This window comes from Rhinopithecus bieti, unplaced genomic scaffold (assembly GCF_001698545.2).
Source record: "Rhinopithecus bieti isolate Rb0 unplaced genomic scaffold, ASM169854v2 scaffold_49762, whole genome shotgun sequence".
Taxonomy (NCBI): Eukaryota; Metazoa; Chordata; class Mammalia; order Primates; family Cercopithecidae; genus Rhinopithecus; species Rhinopithecus bieti.
Genome location: NW_016819845.1, coordinates 81265 through 108972, shown reverse-complemented (window position 1 = coordinate 108972; position 27708 = coordinate 81265). Strand labels below are relative to the sequence as shown.

The following is a 27708-nucleotide window of genomic DNA, read 5'->3' as shown; positions in this document are numbered from 1 at the left end:
GTTGTTGTTGTTTTTTTTTTGCCTGTGCTTTTGGTGTAATATCCATGAAATCATTGCCAAGATCGATGTTATGAAGCTTTTCCCCTATGATTTCTTCCAGGAGTTTTATGACACATTTATATGTGTCATCTTCAATTTCTTAAGTTTAACACTTAACTTTTAATTCATTTTGAGTTGCTTTTGTGTATGGGGTAAAGTAGGGCTCCTTTTCTCTCTTTAATATATATCCAGTTTTCCCAGCTCCATTTATCAAAAAGACTGCTCCTTCCTTATTGATTGGTCTTGTTGGCATCATTGCCAAAACCCATTTGACTGTATATGTGAAGGTTTATTTCTGGACTCCCCCCCACCCCCCGTCTCTCTCTCTCTTTTTTTTTTTTTTTTTTTTTCAGAGATGGGGTCTCACTGTATTGACCAGGCTGGTCTTGAATTCCTGGGCTCAAGCAATCCTCTCACCTTGGCCTCCCAAGATGCTGAGATTACAAGTGTGAGCCACCATGCCCAGCCTTATTTCTGGACTCTCCATTCTGTTATCTTGATCGATATGTCTGTCTTTATGCCAGTACCACACCGTATTGATTACTGTAGCATTGTAGTACATTTTGAAATCTGGAAGTGTGCGACCTCCACCTTTGTTTTTCTTTTTCAAAATTGTTTTGGCCATTTAGGATCCCTTGAGATTCCATAGATATTTTAGGATAGATTTTTCTGTTTCTGTAAAAGCTGCCATCAGGGTTTGACAGGGATTACACTCCATCTGTAGATCATGTTGGGTAGTATTGACATCTTAACAATATTAAGTCTTCAATCCGTAAACCTGGGATGTCTTCCATTTATATGTGTTGTAATTTTTTTTTTTTTTTTAAGATGGAGTCTTGCTCTGTTGCCTAGGCTGGGGTGCAGTGGCACGATCTCAGCTCACTGCAAGCTCCGCCTCCCAGGTTCACACCTTTCTCCTGCCTCAGCCTCCTGAGTAGCTGGGACTACAGGCACCCGCCACCACGTCTGGCTGATTTTTTGTATTTTTTTAGTAGAGGCGGGGTTTCACTGTGTTAGCCAGGATGGTTTCGATCTCCTGAACTCCTGATCCATCCGCCTCGGCCTCCAAAGTGCTGGGATTACAGGTGTGAGCCACCGTGCCCGGCCAATCTTTAATTTTTTTTTGCAACAATTTATAGTTTTCAGTGCACAGGACTTTTGCCTCCTTTTTAAAGTTTATTTCTTCTTAAGTTTTTGGGAATACTATATACATATTCCTAAGTACATTCATTTTTTTGATGCTGTTGTAAATTGAATTTTTTGTTTATTCATTGTTAGTATGTAGAAACACAATTGATTTTTGTATGCTTATCTCATACCTGCAACTAAATGTGTTTATTAATTCTAACTTTTTTTGCATAATCTTTAGCATTTTCAACATATAAGATTATGTTGTATACCAACAGAAGTAATTTTATTGGCTGGGTGCAGTGGCTCACGCCTGCAATCCCAGCACTTTGGGAGGCCAAGGCGGGGGGATCACAAGGTCAGGAGTTCGAGACCAGCCTGGCCAATATGGTGAAACCCCCCTCTCTACTAAAAATACAAAAAAGTTAGCCAGGCATTGTGGCGCATGCCTGTAATTCCAGCTCCTCAGGAGGCTGAAGCAGGAGAATTGCTTGAACTTGGGAGGCGGAAGTTACAGTGAGCCAAGATTGTACCACTGCCCTCAGGCCTGGGTGACAGAGTGAGATTCCATCTCAATTTTAAAAAATAATAATAATTTTATTTCTCCTTTCCAATTTAGATGTCTTTTATTTCATTTTGTTGCCTAAGTGCACTGGCTAGGACTCCCAGTGCTGTGTTGTATAGGAGTGGTGAACGTGGGCATTTTTGCCTTGTTCCTGATCTTGGAGGAAAAGCTTTCAGTTGTTCACCACTAAGTGTGATGTTAACTGTGCATTTTTAATATATGGCCTTTAATATAGGGCTTTTTTTTTTTTTTTTTTTTTTTTTTTGAGACGGAGTCTCACTCTGTTGCCCAGGCTGGAGTGCAGTGGCGCAATCTCAGCTCACTGCATGCTCCGCCTCCTGGATTCACACCATTCTCCTGCCTCAGCCTCCCGAGTAGCTGGGACTACAGGCGCCTGCCACCATGCCCGGCTAAATTTTCTTTTTCTTTTTTTATTTTTAGTAGTGATAGCGTTTCACCGTGTTAGCCAGGATGGTCTCGATCTCCTGACCTTGTGATACGCCCACCTCGGCCTCCCAAAGTGCTGAGATTACAGGCGTGAGCCACTGCGCCTGGCCCAATATACAACCTTTTAATATATGACTTTTATATATGTTGAGGTTGTTTTCTTCAATTTTGTTTGTTGAGTATTTCTCATGAAGTGGTGTTTAACTTTGCCAAATGCTTTTTCTGCTTTAATTGAGATGATCATGTGGTTTTTTAAAATCTCCTTTCATCGTGTTAATGTGGTATATTACGTTGATAGGTTTTTGTGTGTTGAACCATCCTTACATTCCAGGAGTAAATCCCAGTTGGTCATGGTGTAATATCTCTTTTAATATTTGAATATGATTTGCAAGTGTTTTGTTGAGTATCTTTGCATCAGTATGTCAGAGGCATTCAAACCAGAGTGACTTCATCTTGAATAGGGGCTGGGTAAAATGAGGCTGAGGCCTGCTGGGTCACATTCTCAGGAGGTTAGGTATTCTTAGCCATAAGGTGTTTATGGTTAAGGGAACAGAAACAGACCCAGGATGTAACAGACCCAGGAAGTATCCTGATGTCCTGATATCTTAAGAACAAAAACATTACTAGTTTTAAAATAAGTCTCACTTTAAAGATAATAATATATGAACAGTGAGAACACATGGACACCGGGAGGGGAACATCACACACCGGGGCCTGTTGGGGGGTTGGGAGGCTAGGGGAGGGATAGCATTAGGAGAAATATCTAATGTAGATGATGGGTTGATGGGTGCAGCAAACCACCATGGCGTGTATACCTACATAACAAACCTACATGTTCTGCACGTGTATCCCAGAACTTAAAGTTTAATTTAAAAAAAATAAAGATAATAATAAAGTCTCTTGTGAAAGACAGTAGTTACACAAAGATTAGCAATCCTTTATCATAAACCCTTGTAGTAGAGCACATCTCCTCCATGATTTTTGTTACCTTTTATATAAGTAAGCATTGTACCTAGGTGGGCGCGTTCCTCCTCTTATTTTTTGGAATGCCATGCTCTGCCTATGGAATAGCTATTCTTTCACTTCTTTACTTTATTTATTTATTTATTTATTTTTTTGAGACGAAGTCTCGCTCTGTCGCCCAGGCTGGAGTACAGTGGCGTGATCTTGGTTCTCTGCAAGCTCCGCCTCCTGGGTTCACGCCATTCTCCTGCCTCAGGCTCCCGAGTTGCTGGGACTACAGGTGCCCACCACCACGCCCGGCTAAGTTTTTGTATTTTTAATAGAGACGGGGTTTCACCATGTTGGCCAGGATGGTCTCGAACTCCTGACCTCACGTGATCCGCCGGCCTTGGCCTCCCAAAGTGCTGGGATGACAGGCATGAGCCACCGCGCCCAGCCTGTTTGGAGGTTTTAAATTACTGTTCAGTCTCCTTAGAAGTTACATCTGTTCAGATCTTCTGTTTCTTCATGATTCAGGCTTGCCAGGTTGTGTTTCTAGAAATTTTTCTATGTTATCTAGTTTATCCAATTTGTTGTCATACAGTTGTTCATAGTACTCTCTGATAGTCTTTTCTGTCAAATCAGTAGTAATATGTCCCCTGTTTCATTTCTGATGGTAGTAATTTGAGGGTTTTTTCTTTTCTTTTCTTTTCTTTCTTTTGTTTATTTATTTATTTATTTTTTGAGACAGTCTCACTCTGTTGCCTAGGCTGGAGTGCAGTGATGTGAGCACGGCTCACTGTAACCTCCGCCTCCTGGGTTCAAGCGATTCTCCTGCCTCAGCCACCCAAGTAGCTGGGATTACAGGCGTGCGCCACCAAGCCTGGCTAGTTTTTGTGTTTTTAGTAGAGACAGGGTTTCTCTGTGTTGGCCAGGCTGGTCTCGAATGCCTGACCTCAGGTGATCTACCCGCCTTGGCCTCCCAAAGTGCTGGGATTACAGGCGTGAGCCAGCGTGCCTGGCCATAATTTGAGTTTTTATCTTAGTCTGTTCAGCTAATGAACATATTTTAAAAATTCTTTGGGGTCTATATCTAGGAGGGAATTGCCATTTGGATCAATGGTAATGCTACATTTAACATATTGAGGAACTTCTGGACTCTTTCCCAAAGTGCCTGGACTGCACATTTTACATTACCACCATCAGCGTATCAAGGTTCCAATTTCTCCATATTCCTGCCAACACTTACTGTTGTTTATCTTTTGTTTTTTGAGATGGCGTCTCATTCTGTCTCCCAAGCTGGAGTGCAGTGACGTGATCTTGGCTCACTGCAACCTCTGCCTCCTGGGTTCAAATGATTCTTTTGTCTCACCCTCCCAAGTAACTGGGACTACAGGCGTGTGCCACCACACCTAATTTTTGTATTTTTATTAGAGACAGGGTTTCACTGTGTTGGCCAGGCTGATCTGGAACTCCTGACCTCGGGTGATCCACCCGTCTCAGCCTCCCAAAGTGCTGGGATTACAGACGTGAGCCACCATGCCTGGCCTTGTTGTTCATGTTTTTAATTCTAAGCATTCTGGCATGTGTGAAGTGGTATCTCATTTTGGTTTTGATTAGTGTTTCCCTAATGACTAGTAATGTTAAGCGTCTTTTCATATGCTTATTGGCCATTTGTACATCTTTGGAAAAACATGTATTCAAATCTTTTGCCTATTTTAAGATTGGGTTATTTGCTCTTTTATTGTTGAGTGCTATGAGTTCTTTATGTATTCTGGATACTGGTCCTTTATCAGATATATGATTTGCAAATATTTTCCATTTGTGGCTTTCTTTTTCTTTTCTTTTTTTTTGAGACGGAGTCTTGTTCTTTCTCCCAGGCTGGAGTACAGTGGCACAGTCATTGCACACTGCATTCTCGACCTCCTAAGCTCAAACGATTCCTCTACCTCAGCCCCCCAAGTATCTGGGACCACAGGTGTGTGCCACCATGCCTAGCTAATTAAATTTTTTTTCCTTTTTTTTTTTTTGGGTAAAGATGAGGTCTCCCTATGTTGCCCAGGCTGGTCTCAAACTCCTGGGCTCAAGTGATCCTTCCACCTCAGCCTCCCAGAATGCTGAGATGACAGGCGTGAGCCATTGCACCCAGGCTTTGTTTTCTTGATATTGTCCTTTGATGCACAATATGCTTAATGTTGATGAAGTCCAGTGTATCTATTTTTTCTTTGGTTGCTTGTGCTTTTGGTGTCATTTTTATCCATCTGGTCTTTTACTAACCCCCATATACCCTTTGACACATATTTAGAGGTCCTCAAAGTTTTTATTTAAAATGGGAGGGTATGGAAATAATTTTTTAAAAAACACTCATTGAAACAGACTGCAGTACTGTCTTTAATCATGAAGATCCCCAAAGCGTCTATGTGAATGCTCAGGGCTTCTCAAACCATCTCTTGGTAAAGGCTGATGAGGATGATCATACATCCTACTGAAGCCCCTTGCTCTGTGGTTTGAGGCAAGAGAAAAAGGAATACTGATGATGAGATTTAGGATAACAAGGAGCATAAAAGAGACAGTACTTCTGCCAGGTTGCCCCCAAGTTTCTCTATCGTCTTACAGTGTATTTTGTTAAGGGGAGGAGAGATGTGGTCCCAGGGTCCAGGCATCTTGCTCTTATAAATTCCCATTAAGCAGTAGTTCTCAAAATGTGGCCGGGGTCCAGCAACAGCAGCAGCATCTGAGCACTTGTTGGAAACCAGATTCTTGGACCTTACTTTGGACCCACTGAATCAGAAACTCTAGGGTGGGACCCAGTGATCTGTTTTAACAAGCAGTCTGCCGAACGTTCAAGTTGGAGAGCCATTGGTGTCTCATTTTCAGCTGGTGCAACCTGGAGTCTGCCTCCCGGAGAATGTGATTACTCATCATCTCCTGCCAAGTGTGGGATCAGGTACTTCGGGTAACAAGTGACAACAAACCTTAAACTAACCTACTAAACAGCTGCAGAAATTAATTCGTTTGCATATTCTGCCTAAAAAGTCAGTAGGGAGCAGGCTTGTTCTCCATTTTCCTGTGATTCTCTGTCTTCCTCTGTGTATTAGCTTTGTCTTCACACCCACTTCTCTCGTGGTTGCAACGTGGCTTCCTGCAACCATCAGAGCAGTGTGCTTCCTGATTAGCTCCAGAGTGAGATGACATGGCATTCCATACCAGCAAGCACAATTCAGCAGCTTAGCTCTGATGACACCAGCCCTGAATCAGGGCAAGAGGCAGAACATTTTTCTGACTGGCTTAGTACCCTGCTTCTACCCCTCCCTTGCAGGGGATGGGTAAGTCCTACCCAGTTCTCATGGCTGTTTCACAAAGGGGAAGGAAGAAATGCTGTATGTGGAGGGGGAGGTAGCCATGGTGCCCAGAACACCAGGACTCATGAAATGGCCTCTTTGCTGTTTGTCCCAAACCCACTGTTTTTTCCTTCTTTAATAATGCATCCAGAGGGATCTTTCTGAAGCAAAAGCCTGTCTACAACACCCCTTGCTTAAACCCTTTGGTGTATCTCCTCAGACACACACACACACACACACACACACACACACACACACCTCTCCAGATTAGGTTCATACTTTGAGATGTTCCAGTTCTAGTTCCAATTGAACTCCAGCCTGCTGGATTCCCATCCTTTGGAACCCCATGGAATGCTCCATCATTACCCCCTTCCACGCTTTTCCATGCTGTCCCACCTCTGCTTCTGTGTTCTGCCAGGAATGCCTTTACCCTTCCCTGTGTGGTAAATTCACCCTTCAAAACTCAGCCTGGATATCTGCTTCCTCTGGGATAGCTCTAAGGCAGGTTAATGACTGTGTCCACAGGCTTCTGGGTTACACAGTCACCGTGCGCCTGCACCACTCATCCTACATCTCTCTCAGCTGGTGATCTTGGAGCAGGAACCTGTTTGATTCTCCTGGGTCCTCAGTCCCAAGGCTTGCCACGCACTAGGAGCTCAGATAGTGCTGGTTGATCACATACTACTTTTGTGGCCCCTGCTGTTGCCTAGCAAAGTAGAGCCCCTGGTAGACACTCAGTTGATACTTACCAGTGCATTAAACTGACCACAAACCTCAGTTCTTCAGGTCCTGGGAAAACCCTGAGCCACCTGCAAATACAGGCTGCTTATGCCCTTGACAGGTTCAAGGAATCAGTCCTTGACACTGGAGCGGGCTTCACTTTGGACTTGGTGAGGGCTTAGAGGCCTTTAGCTTTGCATCCTGAGGAGCCTCCCTTTATCCAGGAAGCAGGGGGCTGGACCACTGGGACCTTCATCAGAAGAATAGATATATCTGTAGAGGTAGGTTATTCTAGGCCAGTTCTTTCCATTAAAAAAAAAAAAAAAAAAAAAAGCCAGGTGCGGTGGCTCACACCTGTAATCCCAGCACTTTGGTAGGCTGAGGCGGGCGGATCACGGGGTCAGGAGATCGAGACCTTCCTGGCTAACATGGTGAAACCCCGTCTCTACCAAAAATACAAAAAAAAATTAACTGGGCATGGTGGCAGGCGCCCTAGTAGTCCCAGCTACTCGGGAGCTGAGGCAGGAAATGGTGTGACCCGGCGAGGTGGAGCTTGCAGTGAGCCGAGAATCGTGCCACTGCACTCCAGCCCTGGGCAAACAAGAGGAGACTCCATCTCAAAGAAAAAAAAACAAAAAATTAGGCCCTAGTTGATTAAAAAAATAAAAAATTATAAAATCATGTTTATTTCTAATATGCAATTTGATAATACAGTGTTATTGAATATAATACATAAAGATACAAACTACCTGTAATCCTCCTATGGGTTTTGTGCTTCCAGTCTTTCTTTTCTTTTTTTTTTTTTTTTTCCCACTTTTTTTTTTTTTTTTTTTTTTTTTTTTTCAGTCTTTTTTTTCTTTTCTTTTTTTTTTTTTTTTTTTGAGACGGAGTCTCACTCTGTCGCACGGGCTGGAGTGCAGTGGCCAGATCTCAGCTCACTGCAAGCTCTGCCTCCCGGGTTCCCGCCATTCTCCTGCCTCAGCCTCCCGAGTAGCTGGGACTACAGGCGCCCGCCACCACGCCCGGCTAGTTTTTTTTGTATTTTAGTAGAGACGGGGTTTCACCATGTTAGCCAGGATGGTCTCCATCTCCTGACCTCGTTATCCGCCCGTCTCGGCCTCCCAAAGTGCTGAGATTACAGGCTTGAGCCACCGCACCTGGCCCAGTCTTTCTTCTAAGCATGGATATTTAGTAATTTCCTAAAGCATTGAGATTATTATTTTATTCGTATTTATTGCCATTGTCTTAGTGTATTTTATGCTGCTATAACAGAATATCTGAGACTGGGCAATTTGTAAACAATAGAAATTTATTTAGCTCATGGCTCTGGAGGCTGGGAAGTCCAAGGTTGAGGGCCCCGCATTTGGCGAGGGCCTTCTTGCCGTGGCGGAAGGTGGAAAGGGCAAGAGAGCATGTATGAGAGAGCCAGCAACTGAACTCACAGCCTCTAGCTCCTTTTTTTATTTTTATTTTTTTGAGACGAAGTCTCCCTCTGTCGCCCAGGCTGGAGTGCAGTGGTGCTGATCTCGGCTCACTGCAGGCTCTGCCTCCTGGGTTCACGCCAGTCTCCTGCCTCAGCCTCCCGAGTAGCTGGGACTACAGGTGCCCGCCACCATGCCAGGCTAATTTTTTGTATTTTAGTAGAGACGGGGTTTCACCGTGTTAGCCAGGATGGTCTCGATCTCCTGACCTTGTGATCCACCCTCCTTGGCCTCCCAAAGTGCTGGGATTACAGGCGTGAGCCACAGCGCCCGGCCGCCTCTAGCCCTTTTATAATCAGCACTAATTCATTCATGAGGGTGGAGCCCTCATGATCTAAACACCTCCCATTACTGTTGGCCCCACCTCCCAATGCTGGGGATTCAGTTTCCAACACATGCCTTCTGGGAGACACATTCAACTATTATTTTATCGGTTACTATTGAGACTATTGTTTTATTAATTAAATCCCATGTATTTCTGCAAAAAACCTGGACAAGTTTATAATACCAGTTCCCTGTAGTCCTCCAGCCACTGATAAGCTGAAGGTAAAAATGTTAAGACCCAGTTACTAAAAAAAGCAAGTAAGACCTGGGAGTCAAACCAAAGCTGAGGAACTTAACCCAGAGCTTCCCAGCAGCCAAGGCAAAAATAAATAAATAAATAAATAAATAAAAGGGAAACTCAAGGGGTTATGGAGCTCTTGAACTGCAGAAGAGGAAGCAAGCCAGGTTGTCAGAATGCATGAGCTTTCCTAACGCTGACCTCTGGAGAGGGGACAGGGACCTTGTGTAACTGTGTTGTGTAAGGGACAGCTTCACTGAAAGATGCAGGAACTGCCTAGGTTTCGTCACTTCTCATACTGACTCTTAAGAACAGCTGATGGCAGCCGGGCGCGGTGGCTCACGCCTGGAATCCCAGCACTTTGGGAGGCCGAGGTGGGCGGATCGCGAGGTCAGGAGATCGAGACCATCCTGGCTAACATGGTGAAACCCCATCTCTACTAAAAATACAAAAATTAGCCGGGCGTGGTGGCGGATGCCTGTAGTCCCAGCTACTCGGGAGACTGAGGCAGGAGAATGGCATGAACCTGGGAGGCGAAGCTTGCAGTGAGCCGAGATAGCGCCACTGTGCTCCAGCCTGGGAGACAGAGCAAAACTCCATCTCAAAAAAAAAAAAAAAAAAAAAAAAAAAACAGCTGATGGCACGTCCATAAATTTTAGTTCTCAAAAATAAATAAATACATAAATAAATTGTAGTTCTGGGAAAGCATTTCTTTGTTTTATTTTGTTTTCCCTGGGAATCAGACTGAGAGGAAGGCATATTTTTATAGGAAGCCTAAGTAACATGCTCTAAGCATGAAACTTTCTGGTGATTTCATTTGTTAGAGATTTAGCAAACACATATTAACTGTGTGGCTTTCATGCTGTTCTCTCATGTAAGGAATCTCATTTAACTTTCCCAATGAAGTTGGAGGCAAGAGATTATTAGGCCATTTTACAGATGGGGCAATGGAGGCTCAGGGAGATAGACTTATCCAGGGTCACGTAGTCAATTAACTGGCACACCAGGACTCGACCCCAAGTTTACAACCTTTTCCTTTGTGTTGGCACCTTGTTGGAGAAGGGGGAAGTGTCTGACCTGGTTACATATCCACGGTGTATTAGGACTGGGTCTTTTTTTTTTTTTGAGAGAGAGTCTCACTCTGTCACCCAGACTGGAATGCAGTGGTGTGATTTTGGCTCACCGCAACCTCCACCCTCCGCCTCCTGGGTTCAAATGATTTTCCTGCCTTAGCCTCCTGAGTAGCTGGGATTACAGGCGCCCGCCACCACGCCTGACTACTTGTTGTATTTTTAGTAGAGACGAGGTTTCACCATGTTGGCCAGGCTGGTCTTGAACTCCCGACCTCAGGTGTTCTGCCTGCCTTGGCTTCCCAATGTGCTGGGATTACAGGAGTGAGCCACTGCCCCCAGCCTAGAACTGGGTCTTTATAAGTACCACCTCATCTGTTCCTTACAGTAAATCCTAGAGCCACGTAATATTAGTCCATTTTACAGAGAGGATTGGTGGTTGTCCAAGGCCATACAGATAGTAGGTGTTAGGGAGGCTAAGCAGGGGTTCCCAACCAGGGCTTGGTGATGGAACGTCAGGATATGCAAGGATTCAATAGAATGGCACAGGAACATTTCTGGGTGAGAGGGGAGAGGATAGCTTTCATGGAGCCTCAAAAAACCCAAACAAAAATAAATGAGAAAAACAGACCCATGAACTCAAGGAAAGAATCATAGTGACAGCTCACATAACTGAGTCCCATCCTGGAACCAGGCACCTGGCAAGGCCTGGATGAGCTTATCATTCCCATGAGGGTTAGGGTGTATCATCCCCATCTCACAGGTCGCCCAGCTGGTAGGTGGCCTTGCATGGTGACTGAGTTTTGCCTCTTCTCCATCATCACCTCTTGTGACTTGGTTTTTTTCTAGCAGTTAGTGGAATTTTTCTTCCTCTTTTGTGGAGCTGAGAATTACTACAAGGCAGAATGATATGCTGTGCTTCAGAAGGTCACTGCCTTCCTGTTTCCAAGTCACCTCTGTCTGTTCCCTTGCCTCTGGGAACAAGCTGGTTGGATGGTGGTTGGGTAAGAGTGAACAAATGAATGGACGAATGAATGAGTGAACAACTGGGTGGAGGAAGTACCACTTCCTTGGCGTTCGGGATCAGCATGCATGGATGCATTTCTGATGACTTTATTCAAGGCTGACAGGTCACTGTAGTGTTAGAGAGGAGTCTTGGGGAAGCTGAGTTCAGGCCTGTTCATGAACAGGCAGGACCAGAGTGACCCAGAAAGCCTCCGTCCTCCTTAGCAGGCAGTGGTGTGGAAGTGGGCCGTGCCGCCTTCCACAGCTCTCTGCCATGGCATGCAGCCCTCCACAGCATGTGGCAAGACTGGCAGGGTCTGGAATGGTTGCTACCCCTGGAACCTAGTATCTCTAGTATCCCTGGCCCACGTTAAAGTCCCCTGTTTCATCTACTGTGGTTTCTTGCATCCCAGCCCGGCTTATACCCCTAGTGTAGCCCAGTGGTGGGGTCCCAGTTCAGAGCAATGGCATCAGCAGCCCCATTTTCCAGCTGAGGACACAGTCTCAGAGGATTGAAGTGACCTGTCCACGGCCACACTAGTGAGTGGTGGACCTGGGCCATGGGCCCAGCCGTGGCTGGCTCGAAAGCCACACATCACCACATCCTCATAGGACCCACATGACCTCAGGGTCATATTTACATTGCCAGGAGGCCCCTGGAAGGTAAGCCACAAACTGGAGGCCTCATCAGATTCCTGAGTCTGCTCCACCCTCCTCTGGCTGGAGAGCTGTCTCTGGTCCAGCTGGACCGTGGCCGAGGGTTTCTTTCCTGTTTAGAGAGAGCATGGGTCTTCCTGACTGCCCCACTCTCCGGGGCCTCTGCGGAGCTGGGTTGAAGGAACTTCACAACAAGCAGGGGCCAGGAGCTGGAAGCTCAGAGGTGATTCTGCCTGTCCTGAAGTTTGTGACGCCATCCCCCTTCCTCAACCACCTGTAGCCCTACTTTAAGAAAAAAGAGGTCAGGCAGGGTGGCTCACACCTGTAATCCCAGCACTTTGGGAGGCCAGGGTGGGCGGATCACCTGAGGTCGGATGTTCGAGACCAGCCTGGCCAACATGGTGAAACCTCATCTCTACTAAAAATACAAACATTAGCCAGGCGTGGTGGCAGGTGCCTTTAATCCCAGCTGCTCAGGAAGCTGAGGCAGGAGAATCACTTGAACCTGAGAGGTAGAGCCAAGATTGCACCATTGCATGCTAGCCTGGGCTACAAGAGTGAGACTCTGTCTAAAAAAAAAAAAAGAGAGAGAGAGAGAAAGTAAGAGAAAAGAAAAAGAAAAAGCATCTATGCAAAGAGCCCAGAGTGGGCTAGAAAGAGTGAGAATGGGAGTGAACCAGGGCTGGAAGAGCCTTTCTACCGTAATCGTCCTTTCTGTCCCTCCACTAAGCTGGGAGCCCCTTGAGGGCCTGGACCTGGCTGTTCTCCCAGGGCCTGCAACCTGTCAGTGTATGATGAATGAATGAATGACCTGAGGGTTTGGAGCTCTGCTTCCAGTCCAGGAACAATCTCTATGGCCTTGGTCAGTTACATCCCCTTTCTTGGCCTCAGTTTCTCCATCTGAGCTGATCTTCGAGGCCCTGGTGTTCTGAGCCAGCAAGGTCCAGGGCTCTGGAAGATGGAGGGAGCCTGAGACAGGTGCTGGGACTCTGAGAGGACTTGGCCAGCTTGGCCGGGGGGAAGGCGTCCTGAGGTTCTTGGCTGTGGAGCATAGGAAACAGGGCAGCTGGCAGGTGGGCACCAGGCGCACAGGTGGAGCGAGGAGGGAGGGTGTGGGCTTGGCTGAAGAGGTGTTTGCTGAAGCTTCGGGTCTTCATAGCGACTTAGTTTTCCTTCTTCAGAAAATGAAGCACTCCAGCAACTCCTCTGGGTGTGAGAGCCTCCTGTGAGGGTTGAGGCCCATTGGGGGAGGGGGACGGGTTCCCAAGGCAGGAGGAGGAGGGGCTGAGGAGCAGGGGTACCCAGGTATTGGGCATATTGGACCTTGCCTGGCTGTGCCCTGTGGGGTTCCATCTCGACGGCTAGGCAGCCCCACTCATGTCACTTTGCCCTGTGTTTTCTGCAGATCATGATTGAGTTTTGTCCAGGGGGAGCCGTGGACGCCATCATGCTGGGTGAGTCTTACTTGATTCGTTGCATTGCCGGGACCAGACCACACGTTTGGAGTCCTAAGCCTGACTGCTGGACGGCTCTGTCTAGGGAACTGGGACCTCCATTCTCCCACTCTGTCAGTTCCCATGGCCTCTTTGAGCACTTCTCTGCTTTGTCTGCTTTTAGGAGCAGGGTTTAGGTTCTTTTTTTTCTTTCTTTCCTTTTTTGAGACAGAGTCTTGCTCTGTTGCCCAAGCTGGAGTGCAGTGGTGCGATCTCAGCTCACTCACTGCAACCCCTGCCTCCTGGGTTCAAATGACTCTACTGCCTCAGCCTCCCAAGTAGCCTGGGATTACAGGTGTGTGCCACCACACATGGCTTGTTTTTGTATTTTTAGTAGAGACGGGGGTTTGGGTTCCTGAAGAGAATGCAGGACATTTGCTGGAAGTCCATCACTCCCTATTCCAGAAGCCGTGTGTCCTGGAACTGGCCACTCTCCCTCTTGAGGCCTCTTGACCTAAGATGGGTGTGATGCCTTCTTTGCTGGACCCCACAGCACTCTCAGGAGGTGAAACCGAGATACCCAAGGAAGGTTGTTAAAAGTGGGGATACCCACACATTCAGTAAATGCTCTGTGGGGACAGTGTCAGGTCTCAATGTCCTGGGCAAGCTTGAGCAGTAACAACGCCGATGACCACAGTGAAATGTTAGTAGTGGCCATTCCTTTGTGAATAGTCACTATATGCCAGAGAGTGTGGTAGCCACGTTCCCATATGTGGTCCTCCTCTAATCCTCAGGAATAAAATCAGGAAGAATATTTTATTTATTTATTTATTTATTTATTTATTTTGAGATGGAGTCTCGCTCTCTTGCCCAGGCTGGAGTGCAGTGGCGCAATCTCAGCTCACTGTAATCTCCACCTCCCAGGTTCAGGTGATTCTCCTGCCCCCGTCTCTCAAGTAGCTGCGACTACGTGGCTACCACCACGCCCAGCTAATTTTTGTATGTTAGTAGTGATGGGGTTTCACCATGTTGGCCAGACTGGTCTCGAACTCCTGACCTCGGGTGATCCACCCACCTCGGCCTCCCAAAGTGCTGGAATGACAGGTAAGTATCACTTTTATTTTTGATTGGGTTGACACTTGAAAGGTTAAGGGACTCACCCAGATCACACAGGAGAGCTGTGAACCCAGGTCTGGCTGACCCACTCCTAACCATGGCCCGTCCCACAGCATCCCCGGCTCGTGCCACCCTGCATGGAGTGCAGAGAGGCTGAGGAGAGGCCTGGAAGTTTGAGTGACATGTCAAGGATTCTGGGATGGCCCAGAAGAGGAGAGGTGCTCAGTATAATGTCATACCATTCAAGGTATTTTCCCTGAGTTTACATCAGGAGGGAGCCAGTCGTAATCCTGACACAGTCTTCAGGGCCATAAACCTGAATGTTGAAATCCCAAAAGAGCAAAATGCCCGAAGTCTCAAATCCTGTCAAGTACGATCCTGAAAGATCAAAACCCCACAAATACAACTTTAAAAAACTTTAAAAAAAGTCTTGGTATTTATATTTTAAAGGGGAATTTGAGAAACATAAAAACATGAAGATGCTTCACAGGCCACTGTACACTGTCAAATAGTAATAATGTACATATTTTGCACGTGTAAACAGCTATACCAAGGATGGTTGCACAGGTGTAACAATTATGAACAGACTGGCCGGGCACGGTGGCTCACGCCTGTAGTCCCAGCACTTTGGGAGGCCGAGGTGGGCAGATCACCTGAGGCCACGAGTTTGAGACCAGCCTGGCCAACATGGCAAAACCCCATCTCTACTAAATATATGAAAATTAGATGGGCGTGGTGGCAGGCGCCTGTAATCTCAGCTACTTGGGAGGCTGAGGCAAGAGAATCACTTGAACCCAGAAGGTAAAGGTTGCAGTGAGCCGAGATGATGCCACTGCACTCCAGCCTGGGTGACAGAGTGAGACTCCATCTCAAGAAAAAGAAAAAAAATGAGCAGATGACCCGCACCCATAAAGAAATAGGTCAAAAAGGAAAATGTATAAATGCATATCACCAGGATTGGTGATTGTGTACACACAGCTTTATAGCTGTTGTGTGAAATACTGTAATGAACAACCGAAGCCTGTTGATGAGATCGACCAAAACCCTCAGCGGGTCACTAGGGCATATGCAGATGCTGAAAGAGCCGGAATCTGGAGAAAGTTTATCTTTCACAAATGCAGATGTACTAAAAGGACATCCCTATATTCACTGAGGAACTTTCAACCTTTTTACATACATGCACAATGCTTACACACCAGCAATGCCGAGATAATACACTTTCAGGGAGTCAAATTTGCAACAAACGCATAAAAGGAATTAGAACTCTCTCAAAGTCTCTACACCATTTTTACCTGCAGCATTGAAAATGATGTGAAGATGAAATACATAGCATAGTGAATTGCAAAAAGTAATGCTGACTGTTTAAAACAGTGGGGAAATATATATATATTTATTTATATATGCTGAAGACCATTGAGTTTTTTCAAATTTAACATAGGACCAAGTGTATTGCAGGGAGAGATTATGGGCAGTTGCACAGAGACCGTTCATAAGAGTTGGCCTAACAGGATACAACTATCCTGTGATTGAGATTTTTAGGATTTTAGACTTTAGGGATTTTGATCTTTGGGGATTTCAACATTTGGAATTACGGTATTTGAGATTATGTATACTTTTAGGATTATGATCCAAACCCATGTCAGGAATGTGTGAAATTTACAGTAGTCCATCCCCATCCCGGGCTGTAGAAATGTAGGACCCACAGGGGCTGGGCATGGTGCCTCACGCCTGTAATCCCAGCACTTTGGAAGGCTGAGGTGGGTGGATCACGAGGTCAGGAGATCAAGACCATCCTGGCTAACACAGTGAAACCTTGCCTCTACTAAAAATACAAAAAAATAGCCGGGAGTGGTGGTGGTCACCTGTAGTCCCAGCTACTCAGGAGGCTGAGGCAGGAGAATGGCGTGAACCTGGGAGGCTGTGCTTGCAGTGAGCAGAGATTGCGCCACTGCACTCCAGCCTGGGCGACAGAGCGAGACTCCGTCTCAAAAAAAAAAAAAAAAAGGAAATGTAGGACCCACAGGCCTTCGTTACAGAGCCACTTACTGCCCCACTGAGTTCCCAGGTAGACGACAGTATGGGGAAGGATACATGGCACATGTTACATGGCTCTTGGGTGTGCCTTCTCTCAGTAAGCAGGCACTGCCTTTGAACATTATCATTTGGGAGAGAGAATCTAACAGTATAAAAGTGATAATCTGGTATGAATTGAGACTTTAGGTTATAAGGAGCCAAAATACTCAAACTTTTTTAGGTGGGGGAAAGGTGGGGGATATGGGAGGTGGAATTTATTTGCACAAATAACTGAAGACTTCAAGGATGGCTAGCTTCAGGCACAGCTTGTTCCAGGAGTTTTAAAGAGTTATGATAAGGGGTGGAGTGTGGTGGCTCACGCCTGTAATCCTAGCACTTTGGGAGGCTGAGGCAGGTGGATCACTTTGAGCTCAGGAGTTTGAGACCAGCCTGGGCAACAGGGCAAAACCCCATCTCTACAAAAAATACAAAAATGAGCTGGGCATTAGTGGTTGCGCCTGTAATCCCAGCTACTTGGGAGGCTGAGGCTGGAGGATTACTTGAGCCCAGGAAGCAGAGGTTGCAGTGAACTAAGATCATGCCAGTGCACTCCAGCCCAGGTGACAGAGTGAGACCCTGCCTCAAAAAAAAAAAATAGTTCTGATATGGACTTGATTTCTTTATCCAACTCTTGGCCCCCTATCCTCTGTGTTAGCCCCATTCTCATGCTGGTTTTCTGCCCTTGATGACAAGATGGCGTGGGAGCTCCAGCCATCACATCTGAATTCCAAGCAGCAGAATGGAAGACAAGAGGGTAGAATAACCACCCATCCCTACCCCACACTGAAGACTCTTTTAAAGAGACTTCAGAAAAGCTCCACATGGCACCTTGATTTATGTCTCATTGGCTGTAGCATATCACACACAGCTGGAATGGAGGCTGGGGAATATGGTTTTTTTTAGCTGGGTAGCCATATGTTCTGATACCAAAAAAAGAAGGGGGAAATGGAAGCCAGCTAGCACCCTCTGTGTCCCCTGGTATGCAGCTTAACTGAATGAGCTTAGCTGGAGGGGAGTATCAGAGATGGAAAAGGCATTGAAGTGTACTGTGTCCTCGACCTCATTCACAGCTGGGGCGTGACCTAGACTACAGCTCAGCCAGCAGATAAACCCTGCTCTGGCTCCCGCTCCAGTTCTCCTCGTGGCCCTGACTGCTCCAGCCCTAGGCAGCTTTCCCCCTGTTGGTGGCAGCAGTTAAAGGAACATTTTGCATATCGTGATGTATGAAGAGAAGCTGAAATGGGAAGAGCCGACAGGTTCAGAGCCAGGTCCTCATTGCAGCTCTGTGTTTAGGGTTGGCTTTCCTGCAGATGCCTGCTCCTCCATCCATCTCCCCTTTGCCCCGCATGGCTGGGTGCATTACTGGCCTGAGCTTGGGGCCCTGGGGTCCATTCCCTGACGTCCATTCCAGGTTCCTCTTTTTGGAGGCTTTGGGGCACAGGACTGGCCCTTTTGTGAGATGGAGAGAATACCCATGTGGTATGTCACCGTGGGGCCATTCTGTGTAATACGCAGGGCCTGTTCTGATTGGAATGGATATGGTTGGCCATGCCTTGCTGGCTACTAAACATCTTGGGTCTCCACCCTCTTATCGTGGAAAGGATGAGAGGCTAGGATTAGATGTGGTGTCAAAGGGGACTTTGCAGTGTTGTATTGTAGTTTCTTTAATAAGGAGAAGGTATTCATGCGTTGCTGTGTAATTAAAACTGTTTCTAAAATGTATTGGACTCAAAGGGCTGCATATTGTATGATTCCAATTATATGACACTTTAGAAAAAGGCAAGGCCATAGGCATAGAAAACAAATTAGTGATTACATAGGGACTGGAAAAGGGAAGAGTTTACTACAAAGGTCATAGGGGAACCTTGGAGGATGATGGATGGATTTTGTATCTAAATTGTGATGGGGGTTCCATGACTGAATATGTTTGTCAAAATTTATAAAACTGTATACCTTTAAAAAAGTGAATTTTTTCCATATGTAAATTATACCTCAATAATCCTGACTTTAAAAAGTGTATCAGGCCGGGCATGGTGGGTCACGCCTGTAATGCCAGCACTTTGGGAGGCTGTAGCGGGTGGATCATGAGGTCAGGAGTTCAAGACCAGCCTGGCCAAGACGGTGAAAGCCCATCTGTACTAAAAATACAAAAATTAGCTGGGTACGGCGGCAGATCCCTGTAATCCCAGCTACTCGGAAGACTGAGGCAGGAGAATCATTTGAACCCAGGTGGCAGAGGTTGCAGTGAGCCAAGATCACGCCACTGAATTCCAGCCTGGGTGACAGAGACTCCGTCTCAAAAAAAAAAAAAAAAAAAAAAAAAATGCATTAACTAGGCATAGTGGCACATGCCTGTAATCCCAACACTTTAGGAAACCAAGGTAGGAGATTGCTTGTGGCTAGAACTCCAAGACTACCAGCTTGGACAACGTAGTGAGACTCTGTCTCCGCAAAACAAAAAATTATTTATTTATTTATTTTGAGACAGAGTTTTGCTCTTGTTGCCCAGGCAACAATTGTGCAATGGTACAATCTCGGCTCACTGCAGCCTCCGCCTCCTGGGTTCAATCAGTTCTTCTGCCTCAGCCTCCCAAGTAGCTGGGATTACAGGCACGTGCCACCACGCTTGGCTAATTTTGTATTTTTAGTGAAGACGGGGTTTCTCCATGTTGGTCAGGCTGGTCTTGAACTCCCAACCTCAGGTGATCCGCCTGCCTCGGTCTCCCAAAGTGCTGGGATTACAGGCGTGAGCCACCACGCCCAGCCAAAAAAATTTTTTTATAAACTAGCTGAGCGCGGTGGCACACACCTCTGGTTCCAGCTACTCAGGAGGCTGAGGTCAGAAGACTGCTTGAGCCTGGGAGGTCAAGGCTGCAATGGGCCATGATCCACTGCACTCCAGCCTGGGCAACAGAGTGGGACCCCGTCTCAAACAAACAAACAAAACAAAATTAGGCTGGGCACAGTGGCTCACGCCTGTAATCCCAGCACTTTGGGAGGCCGAGGTGAATGGATCACCCCGAGGTCAGGAGTTCAAAATCAGCCTGGCCAACATGGTAAAACCTTATCTCTACCAATAATACAATTAGCCTGGCGTAGTGGCACATGCCTGTCATCCCAGCTACTAGGGAGGCTGAGGCAGGAGAATAGCTTGAACCCAGAAGGTGGAGGTTGTAGTGAGCCAAGATCATGCTACTGCACTCCAGCCTAGGCAACACAGCAAGACTCAAGAAAGAAAGAAAGAGAGAGGGAGAGAGGGAGGGAAGGAGGGAGGGAGAAAGAGAGAGAGAGAAGGAAGGGAAGGAGGGAGGGAGGAAGGAAGGAAGGAAACCCAACAATAATAAAACAAAATTAAAGAGTGTATCCTACCCACCTCACTGGGTTACTATGAGGATTAAATGACAATATGCACCGTGTCCTTATCCTCATGCCTGGCACATTATAAGGGCTCAAAAAATGATGGTGATTAGATCATAATTATCTTCATCATCACCATCAGTATTTTTATCATTCCTATTTCATTTATATCAGTAAATTAGACATAAGCAAGACACATTTTGCCATTAAAAAAATTGCGGCAGATATTCCAGTCCTGGACTCATCTTAGAACCAACATAGCAATAATCCCCTTTTATTGCCTATTTTCCACACTAAGAACTGGACATGGCTGATGGCTGGAGCCCTGCCTATGTCGATTATAATCATCCCATTTCATAGACCAGGAAGTGAAGGGTCAGAGAGCTTGGGTGACTTGCCAGTAACCACACAGCTAGTGAGGGGCATCACCTGGGTACAGCCTCAGTCTGTGTGGTCCTGAAGCCCATGCAGGCTCTGATCCTGGCCCCTGGCTAGAGACACAGAGGTTCAGGATGAGGCCACAGGGACAGGGGGCAGGCAGCTTGCAGACTCCAGAGAGAAGGGTCCCTGGTCCAGGAGCCCTGGTCTGGGGCCTGGCTTCCCAGAGCAGGGCAGTTGGTACTTGCATTCCTGGCTGGCATGTCTATTATACCACTCCTGAGAGCCTGGCTGGGAGAACTGAGCCTTGTGGAATCCTGGCCAGGCACCACTGGGCAAGCTGGACACAGCAGTGCTGTTGTAGGCAGAGGGAGGACTCAGAGCAGTGCCCTTGGGTGACCAGGCTTAGAAGCCGACAGCCTGGGAAACCTGGCAGGCCAAGGGAGGTAGCTCCCCTGCTCACAGTGGTCTTGGGTAGTAACAGTGACTCAATCAGGACAGTCCCGTGGGATGCGGAGCACAAGGCTGTCACCCTGGAATCTTCTCACTCCACCTCCCCAATCCATCCATTGAGCAACTGTCTTTCTCTCTGCCTTGGCTGCTATCTGGACCACTGTGATGACCTTCAGCTGAGCCCCTGCCCCTGCTGCCCAGCAAGCTCTTTGCTGTGCTAGAGGGAATTATTTGTTTATTTATTTTATTTTATTTTATTTATAACATAATAAATGTTACAAGCGTAGCTGGATCTCGCTATGTTGCCCAGGCTGGCCTTGAACTCCTGGCCTCAAGTGATTCTCCCACCTTTGCCTCCTAAGTAGCTGGCCCTACGGCACTGAGCCCCTGCTTTCAGCCATGGGATTTTTTTAAATGCAAAGACCAGACTGTGTCTGCCCCACTCAGAACCTCTCATGAACTGCCCACTGCATTTCAAATAAAATGCACCCTCCACAGCGTGGCCCAGAGGTCCTGCAGAGTCAAGGTCTGCTGACCTCTGACCTGTGACCTCGAGTCACTTTCCCTTCATCTGCCCCCTCCCACCACACAAGTCTGTTTCCGTTTCCAGGAATATTCTTCCTGCTTCCCACCTTCCTGCTCCCTGCCTGCTCAGACCCACTCAACCTACGAACCTCAGGGAGGAAGGACCCTGGCATTGAGTTGTCTGCCGTGTGTGCATGTGGACACTTGTGTCTCCCTGCTGATTAGCACATAAAAGACTCTTGGCTACCAGCCCTCTGGCCTCTCTGGGCCTTCCCTTTCCGCATCCCCTGGTGCCACCACCAACAGCCAGTGGAAAGTTTAATAGGCAAAAAAGAGACCGAGTCTGGCTGTGCCACCCAGGCTGGAGTGCAGTGGTGTGATCTTGGCTCACTGCAACCTCCGCCTCCTGGGTTCAAGCGATTCTCCTGCCTCAGCCTCCTGAGTAGCTGGGATTACAGGCACCTACCACCACGCCCAGCTAATTTTTGTATTTTTAGTAGAGACAGGGTTTCATCATGTTGGCCAGAATGGTCTTGAACTCCTGACCTCATGATCTACCCGCCTCTGCCTCCCAAAGTGCTGGGATTACAGGCATGAGCCACTGCGCCCGGCCCCAGTGGACATTTTGTAAACACCAGCTCATGTCAGCCATTACCTCTGCTGGCTCCTTGACCTAGAGTGCCCTTGCTCCACCTATTCTGTTCCTTTAAGACACAACCCAAATGTCATTTCTTCTGGGCAGCCTCCCAGTTCCCTCAGCTATAAGGGATTCCTGCGCATTATGACCTCCCACATGCCTGCACCTCACTCTGTTCCAAGTGTCGCTCACCGTTTCCATGTCCCCTCTGCCTTCCTGCTCCAAGCACAGAGCCAGACACGTGGTAAGTGCCCTCCCAGTGTCTGCAGACACAACAGATCTCTATGTCTCAGTTGGGCTTATGTTTACAAACCTGAACTCTAAAGCCAGACCCTGGTTTGATTCTCAGATCTGTGACTTTCCACCTGCATGACCTTGAGCAAGTGGCTTAACCTTTCCAAGCCTCAATTTCTTCTTCTGTAAAATGGGGACAATAATTGTGCCTGCTTCATAGGACTGTTATGAAGACAAAATGGGTCAGTGCGCATGACCTGCTTAGAAATGAATCCATTACATGGTGAGCACTCCTTAATATTGGTGGCTTTTTTTTTTTTTTTTGAGATGGAGTCTCACTGAGTCGCACAGGCTGGAGTGCAGTAGTGCAATCTCAGCTCATTGCAACCTCTGCTGCCCAGATTTAAGCAATTTTCCTGCCTCAGCCTTGTGAGTAGCTGGGATTACAGGCGTCTGCCACCACCCTTGGCTAATTTTTGTATTTTTAGTAGAGACAGGATTTCAACATCTTGGCCAGGCTGGCCTTGAACTCCTGACCTCGTAATCCACCTGCCTCGGCCTCCCAAAGTGCTGGGATTACAGGTGTGAGCCACCGTGCCTGGCCTAATATTGGTGGCTTTTATATTTCTCCCTGGCATGGGCCTGACATTTCAGCTGCCTGTGGCAAGTGCTTCCTGAATTGACAGCCGTTCTCCTCCATTTCCAGAGCTGGACAGAGGCCTCACAGAGCCCCAGATACAGGTTGTTTGCCGCCAGATGCTAGAAGCCCTCAACTTCCTGCACAGCAAGAGGATCATCCACCGAGATCTGAAAGCTGGCAACGTGCTGATGACCCTTGAGGGAGACATCAGGCTGGGTAAGGGACTCAGGGTGGGAAAGGTGGAGCCACAGGGTGCCTGCCTGGGGGTGTCGGCCTGGCCTCTGCAGGCCAGTGGGAGTGTGGACCCCGTGGGGGTGTGAGGTCCTCACGCCTACGCCCTCTTGGCATGTCAGCAGTTCTCCCCTTCCTACTCTTCATTCTTTTTTTAAAAGTTATTTTATTTTATTTTATTTTTTTGAGACAGTATTGCTCTGTCACCCAGGCTGGTGTGCAGTGGTGCATTCTTGGCTCACTGCAACCTCCACCTCCCAGGTTCAAGTGATTCTTGTGTTTCAGCTTCCCAAGTAGCTGGGATCACAGGCGCCTGCTGCCATGCCTGGCTGCTTTTTATACTTTTAGTAGAGATGAGGTTTCACCATGTTGGCCAAGCTGGTCTCAAACTCCTAATCTCAAGTGATATGCCCGCCTTGGCCTCCCAAAATGCTGAGATTACAGGTGTGCACCACTGTGCCTGGCCAGCTTCTTTCTAATCAAGAGAATTCAAGTGAGAGTGATGGATGGAGGGATGACCCAGCTCCATCCCCAGGTGGAAAACAGTAGGACATTAAGCACATATATCAAAACCTTCCTTTTTTTTTTTTTTTTTTTGGGACAGAGTCTCACTCTGTTGCCCAGGCTGGAGTGCAGTGGCGAAATCTCAGCTCACTGCAGCCTCCACCTCCTGGGTTCAAGTGATTCTCCTGCCTCAGCCTCCTGAGTAGCTGGGATTACAGGCGCCCGCCACCATGGCTGGCTAATTTTTGTATTTTTAGTAGAGACCAGGTTTCACCATGTTGGCCAGGCTGGTCTTGAGCTCCTGACCACAAGTGAACCACCCACCTCGGCCTCCCAAGGTGCTGGGATTACAGGTGTGAACCACCACTCCCGGCTCAAAAACCTTCTTCTTTAAATGTCTCTTTGTATTTTTTATGTTTTTATTTTTTTAACCAAAGTGACACATACGTGTGTCATCTCCTCATGTGTCTCCTTTTGCCATCCACCTGCAGAGACAAGCGCTTTGAGCTCTTCTACTGTGTACTTCTGCATCACCAAATTATATGGCTGCAATGCATTTTTGAAAGTAATGATTTTTGGCTGGGCGCAATGGCTCATGCCTGTAATCCCAGCACTTTGGAAGGCCGAGGTGGGTGGATCGCCTGAGGTCAGGAGTTTGAGACCAGCCTGGCCAATGTCTTGAAACCCCAATCTCTACTAAAAATATAAAAATTAGCCGGGCGTGGTGGCACACGCCTATAGTCCCAGCTACTCGGGAGGCTGAGGCAGGAGAATCGCTTAAACCCAGGAGGTGGAAGTTGCAGTGAGCTGAGATTGCACCACTGCACTCCAGTCTGGGCAACAGAGTAAGACTCTGTTTCACGAGAAAAAAAACAACAAAATAACACATAGTTAGTACTCAATAAACACTCACTTCCAGCATTACCATCACTTTAGCCTATGGTTAGTTACTTCAGCATCCCCAACTCCCAACCCCCCCGCCCTGGCCCTGCCCAATGTGCTGGAGACCCTGGCAGGTGGACCAGTCAGGAAGCCAAATGCCCATCTCTCACTCCTGCCTTCACCCAGCCTAGCATTGCTATTTCCTGCTACCAGCAGCCTGGGGGCCTGGTTCTTTCACTAGAGCTACCATGCACTGAGCCAGCATCTGATATGTGTTAACTCATTCCATTCTCAAAGGCCACTGATAACATCTTGCAGGACGGATTTGGGACCTAGCAAGACTGACTTATCCAGGGTCACTCTGCTGATAAGAGGAACAACTGGGGTTCAAACCAAGGCAGCTGGCTCCAGAGCCTATGCGCTTAACCACTACCCTCTTGTCGCCTCTCTTAGTGGCAAATGATAAAAACCCACTTCCTAAGAGTTAAGGCAGACAGGAAAATGTGTACATCATGGAGCCAAATTGGAGAAGAAATACAGCTGGGTGGGCTTTAAAGTTAGTTGGAACCTGGAACATAAACGCTGCCAGGACCGTCTCCCTGGCCCTTGGCTTTCTGTGCATGTAGGTTAGGCTCCCAAACCAACCCTCTCCACCAAGCTCAGGATACCATCTAGTTTCACCTTTCCCAGCATCACCACCTGCCGCATGAGCCTGAACTCACCATTGGAGGCTTTGGCATCAATAATCCTGGGGGAGGGCTCTGTTTGGCCCCCCCTTGGCCCAGATAGTAATCCTTGGACCAAGCAGTGAGGCCCAGGAAGGAGGGTGTCTCCCATAGGCCCAGCTTATCTTCAGTCTCTGGCATGGAGGGTGGGATCACGTGACAACACGGAAGTAGCCCTTGCCCCCACAGTGAGGCAGTGTGGTGGGTGGGGAGATGGTTTTTCAGAGGAAGGGAGGGTTTGGACTGGCCAGAAAAACAAATTGCTGTCCACCTACTCTGCCCAGCCTATGACAATCACAGAGGCCCAGCAGAGGGAAAGTAAGTGAGGCAGAAGCTTGAGGGATGGGAAGCAAGAACAAAGGGCTGTGTTGGTGATGAGTGTGGGGAGAGTGTCAGGAAGACAGTGCAGTGTGATGCGGGGAGGAGAGTCAGTGAAGGCCGAAGGTGGGGGGTCAGACTGGAAGACGAAGCCCTCATCAAATGGGCACGTGTCTCTAGGTTCCTAAAAAAACAAAAGAAAATAAAAATAACCTTACTGTAAGCACACCATGGGTTCACCTTGCTCACTGCCTTGACAGAGCTGATTTATCAAGACAGGGGAATTGCAATGGAGAAAGAATAATTTATGCAGAGCCGCTGTGCAGGAGACTGGAGTTTTATTATTACCCAAATCAGCCTCCCCAAGCATTCTGGGATCAGAGTTTTTAAAGATAATTTGGTGGGCAGGGGCTTGGGAAGTGGGGACTGCTGATTGGTCAGGTTGGAGATGGAATTGTAGGGGGTCAATGTGAGTTTTTCTGGCTGTTTTCTATTCCTGGGTGTGATGGAAGAACTGGTGGAGCTGGATTACCACCTGGGTGGTGTCAACTGATCCATCGAATGTAGGGTCTACAAAATAACTCAAGGCTGATCTGAGGATTGACAATAGTGATGTTATCCCCAGGAGCAATTTGGGGAGTTCAGACTGTTGAAGCCAGAGGCTGTGTGACCCCTAAACTGTAATTTCTAATCTTGTAGCTAATTTGCTAGTCCTGCAAAGGCAGACTGGTCCTCTTCTTCAAGAAGAGGGTCTTTTCGGGAAAGGGCTGTTACCACTTTTGTTTCAGAGTCAAACCGTGAACTGATTTTTTTCCCACAGTTAGTTTGGCCTACGCCCAGGAATGAACACGGACAGCTTCAAGGTTAGAAGCAAGATGGGGTCGGTTAGGTCTGATTTCTTTCACTGTCATCATTTCCTCAGTTATGATTTTGCAAAGGCAGTTTCATTACCATGATAGAGCAGTTCTTCCCGTCTCACATTTGGCTAAATAATATGATCCCTATTTAATAGGTGAGGAAACTGATGCTCAGATGCATTTAGCAATTTATCTACAATCAAGCTAGAATCTTCTCACTTCCCTGTCCGCACTGTTTCCCTGACACTTCTGGGAGGGCAGGTCATCCCTCTCATGAGAAGAAGCCACTTTCTTAATGAGCTCAGGTGTGCACTGGCTGCCGCGAGCTGGAGATCCCAGGGCTGAGGGTAGAAGCATTTGCTCTCTTCTGTCCCCATCTCAGTTTCAGCAGGTCCCAGCACCTCTCTGCCCTTTGCTTTCCTGCTTGTACCATGGGGGAACCTGGCTAGTGTTTGTCCACAGGAGCACTGTTGGGATTTTGGACTGGATGGTTTTCACTGTTTTCTGAATGACAAGGTTCCTCCTACCTTGCATTCATCCTTTTGGTAACCCACAGTCAAGGGGACAGACAGATGAGAGACTCCCTTGTAAGTGTGCATACATGCTAAGTTCACTGTTTTTGTGCATGTTATAATGTATTTTACACTGTTTATATAATTTTTTCATTATAAAGGTAATTATGGTATTGATACCTGTATGGAAAGATATATACAAAGATAGACATTGCAACAGTATTTGTAAGAGCAAGAAATCAGAAATGATCCAAGTGTATGTACTTCAGTAGAGGATTAAATAGGTTATGGTGCTATCAAACAATGGAATCTTTTTCACCTATTGAAATTAAGTTGCAGAAAATGTGTAATCTCTTACAAAGATGTGTAATACATACTTTGAAGGGGAAAAGTGACTGCAAAATAGCATGTTTAATCTGATTACATTTTTAAAAGTAGCAAATACATAAAAATTAAGTATATGTAATTTTTGTCTGTTTCTACTTATATGTAATTTTTAGGTAGGGCATGTTGGCTCACACCTGTAACCCCAGCACTTTGGGAGGCGAAGGTGACGGGATTGCTAGACCAGGCATTCGAGACCAACCTGGGCAACATCGTGAGACCCTGTCACTATAAAAATTTGTTTTAATTAAAAAAAAATACGTAATTGTAATACAAATAAATCTGGAGCTATACATAGCAAACCCCTAAATGTTTAGCTGTATTATAGTTTTTTTTTTTTTTGGAGATGGAGTCTTGCTTTGTCGCCCAGGCTGGAGTGCAGTGGCGCGATCTCGGCTCACTGCAAGCTCCGCCTCCCGGGTTCACGCCATTCTCCTGCCTCAGCCTCTGAGTAGCTGGGACTACAGGCACCCGCCACCTCGCCCGGCTAAT

The 27708-nt window shown here is 47.1% G+C and overlaps 1 protein-coding gene across 1 annotated transcript in view; it reads left to right on the top strand.

Moving 5' to 3' along the window:
* STK10 (serine/threonine kinase 10) overlaps positions 1–27708 on the top strand; it is a 120601-nt gene that overhangs the window by 20785 nt on the left and 72108 nt on the right. Inside the window, exons 2-3 of the mRNA XM_017859284.1 lie at positions 13363–13411; positions 22870–23019. Coding sequence (XP_017714773.1) covers positions 13366–13411; positions 22870–23019 — 196 coding nt within the window. The 5' untranslated portion in view covers positions 13363–13365. The remainder of the gene's footprint in view (positions 1–13362; positions 13412–22869; positions 23020–27708) is intronic.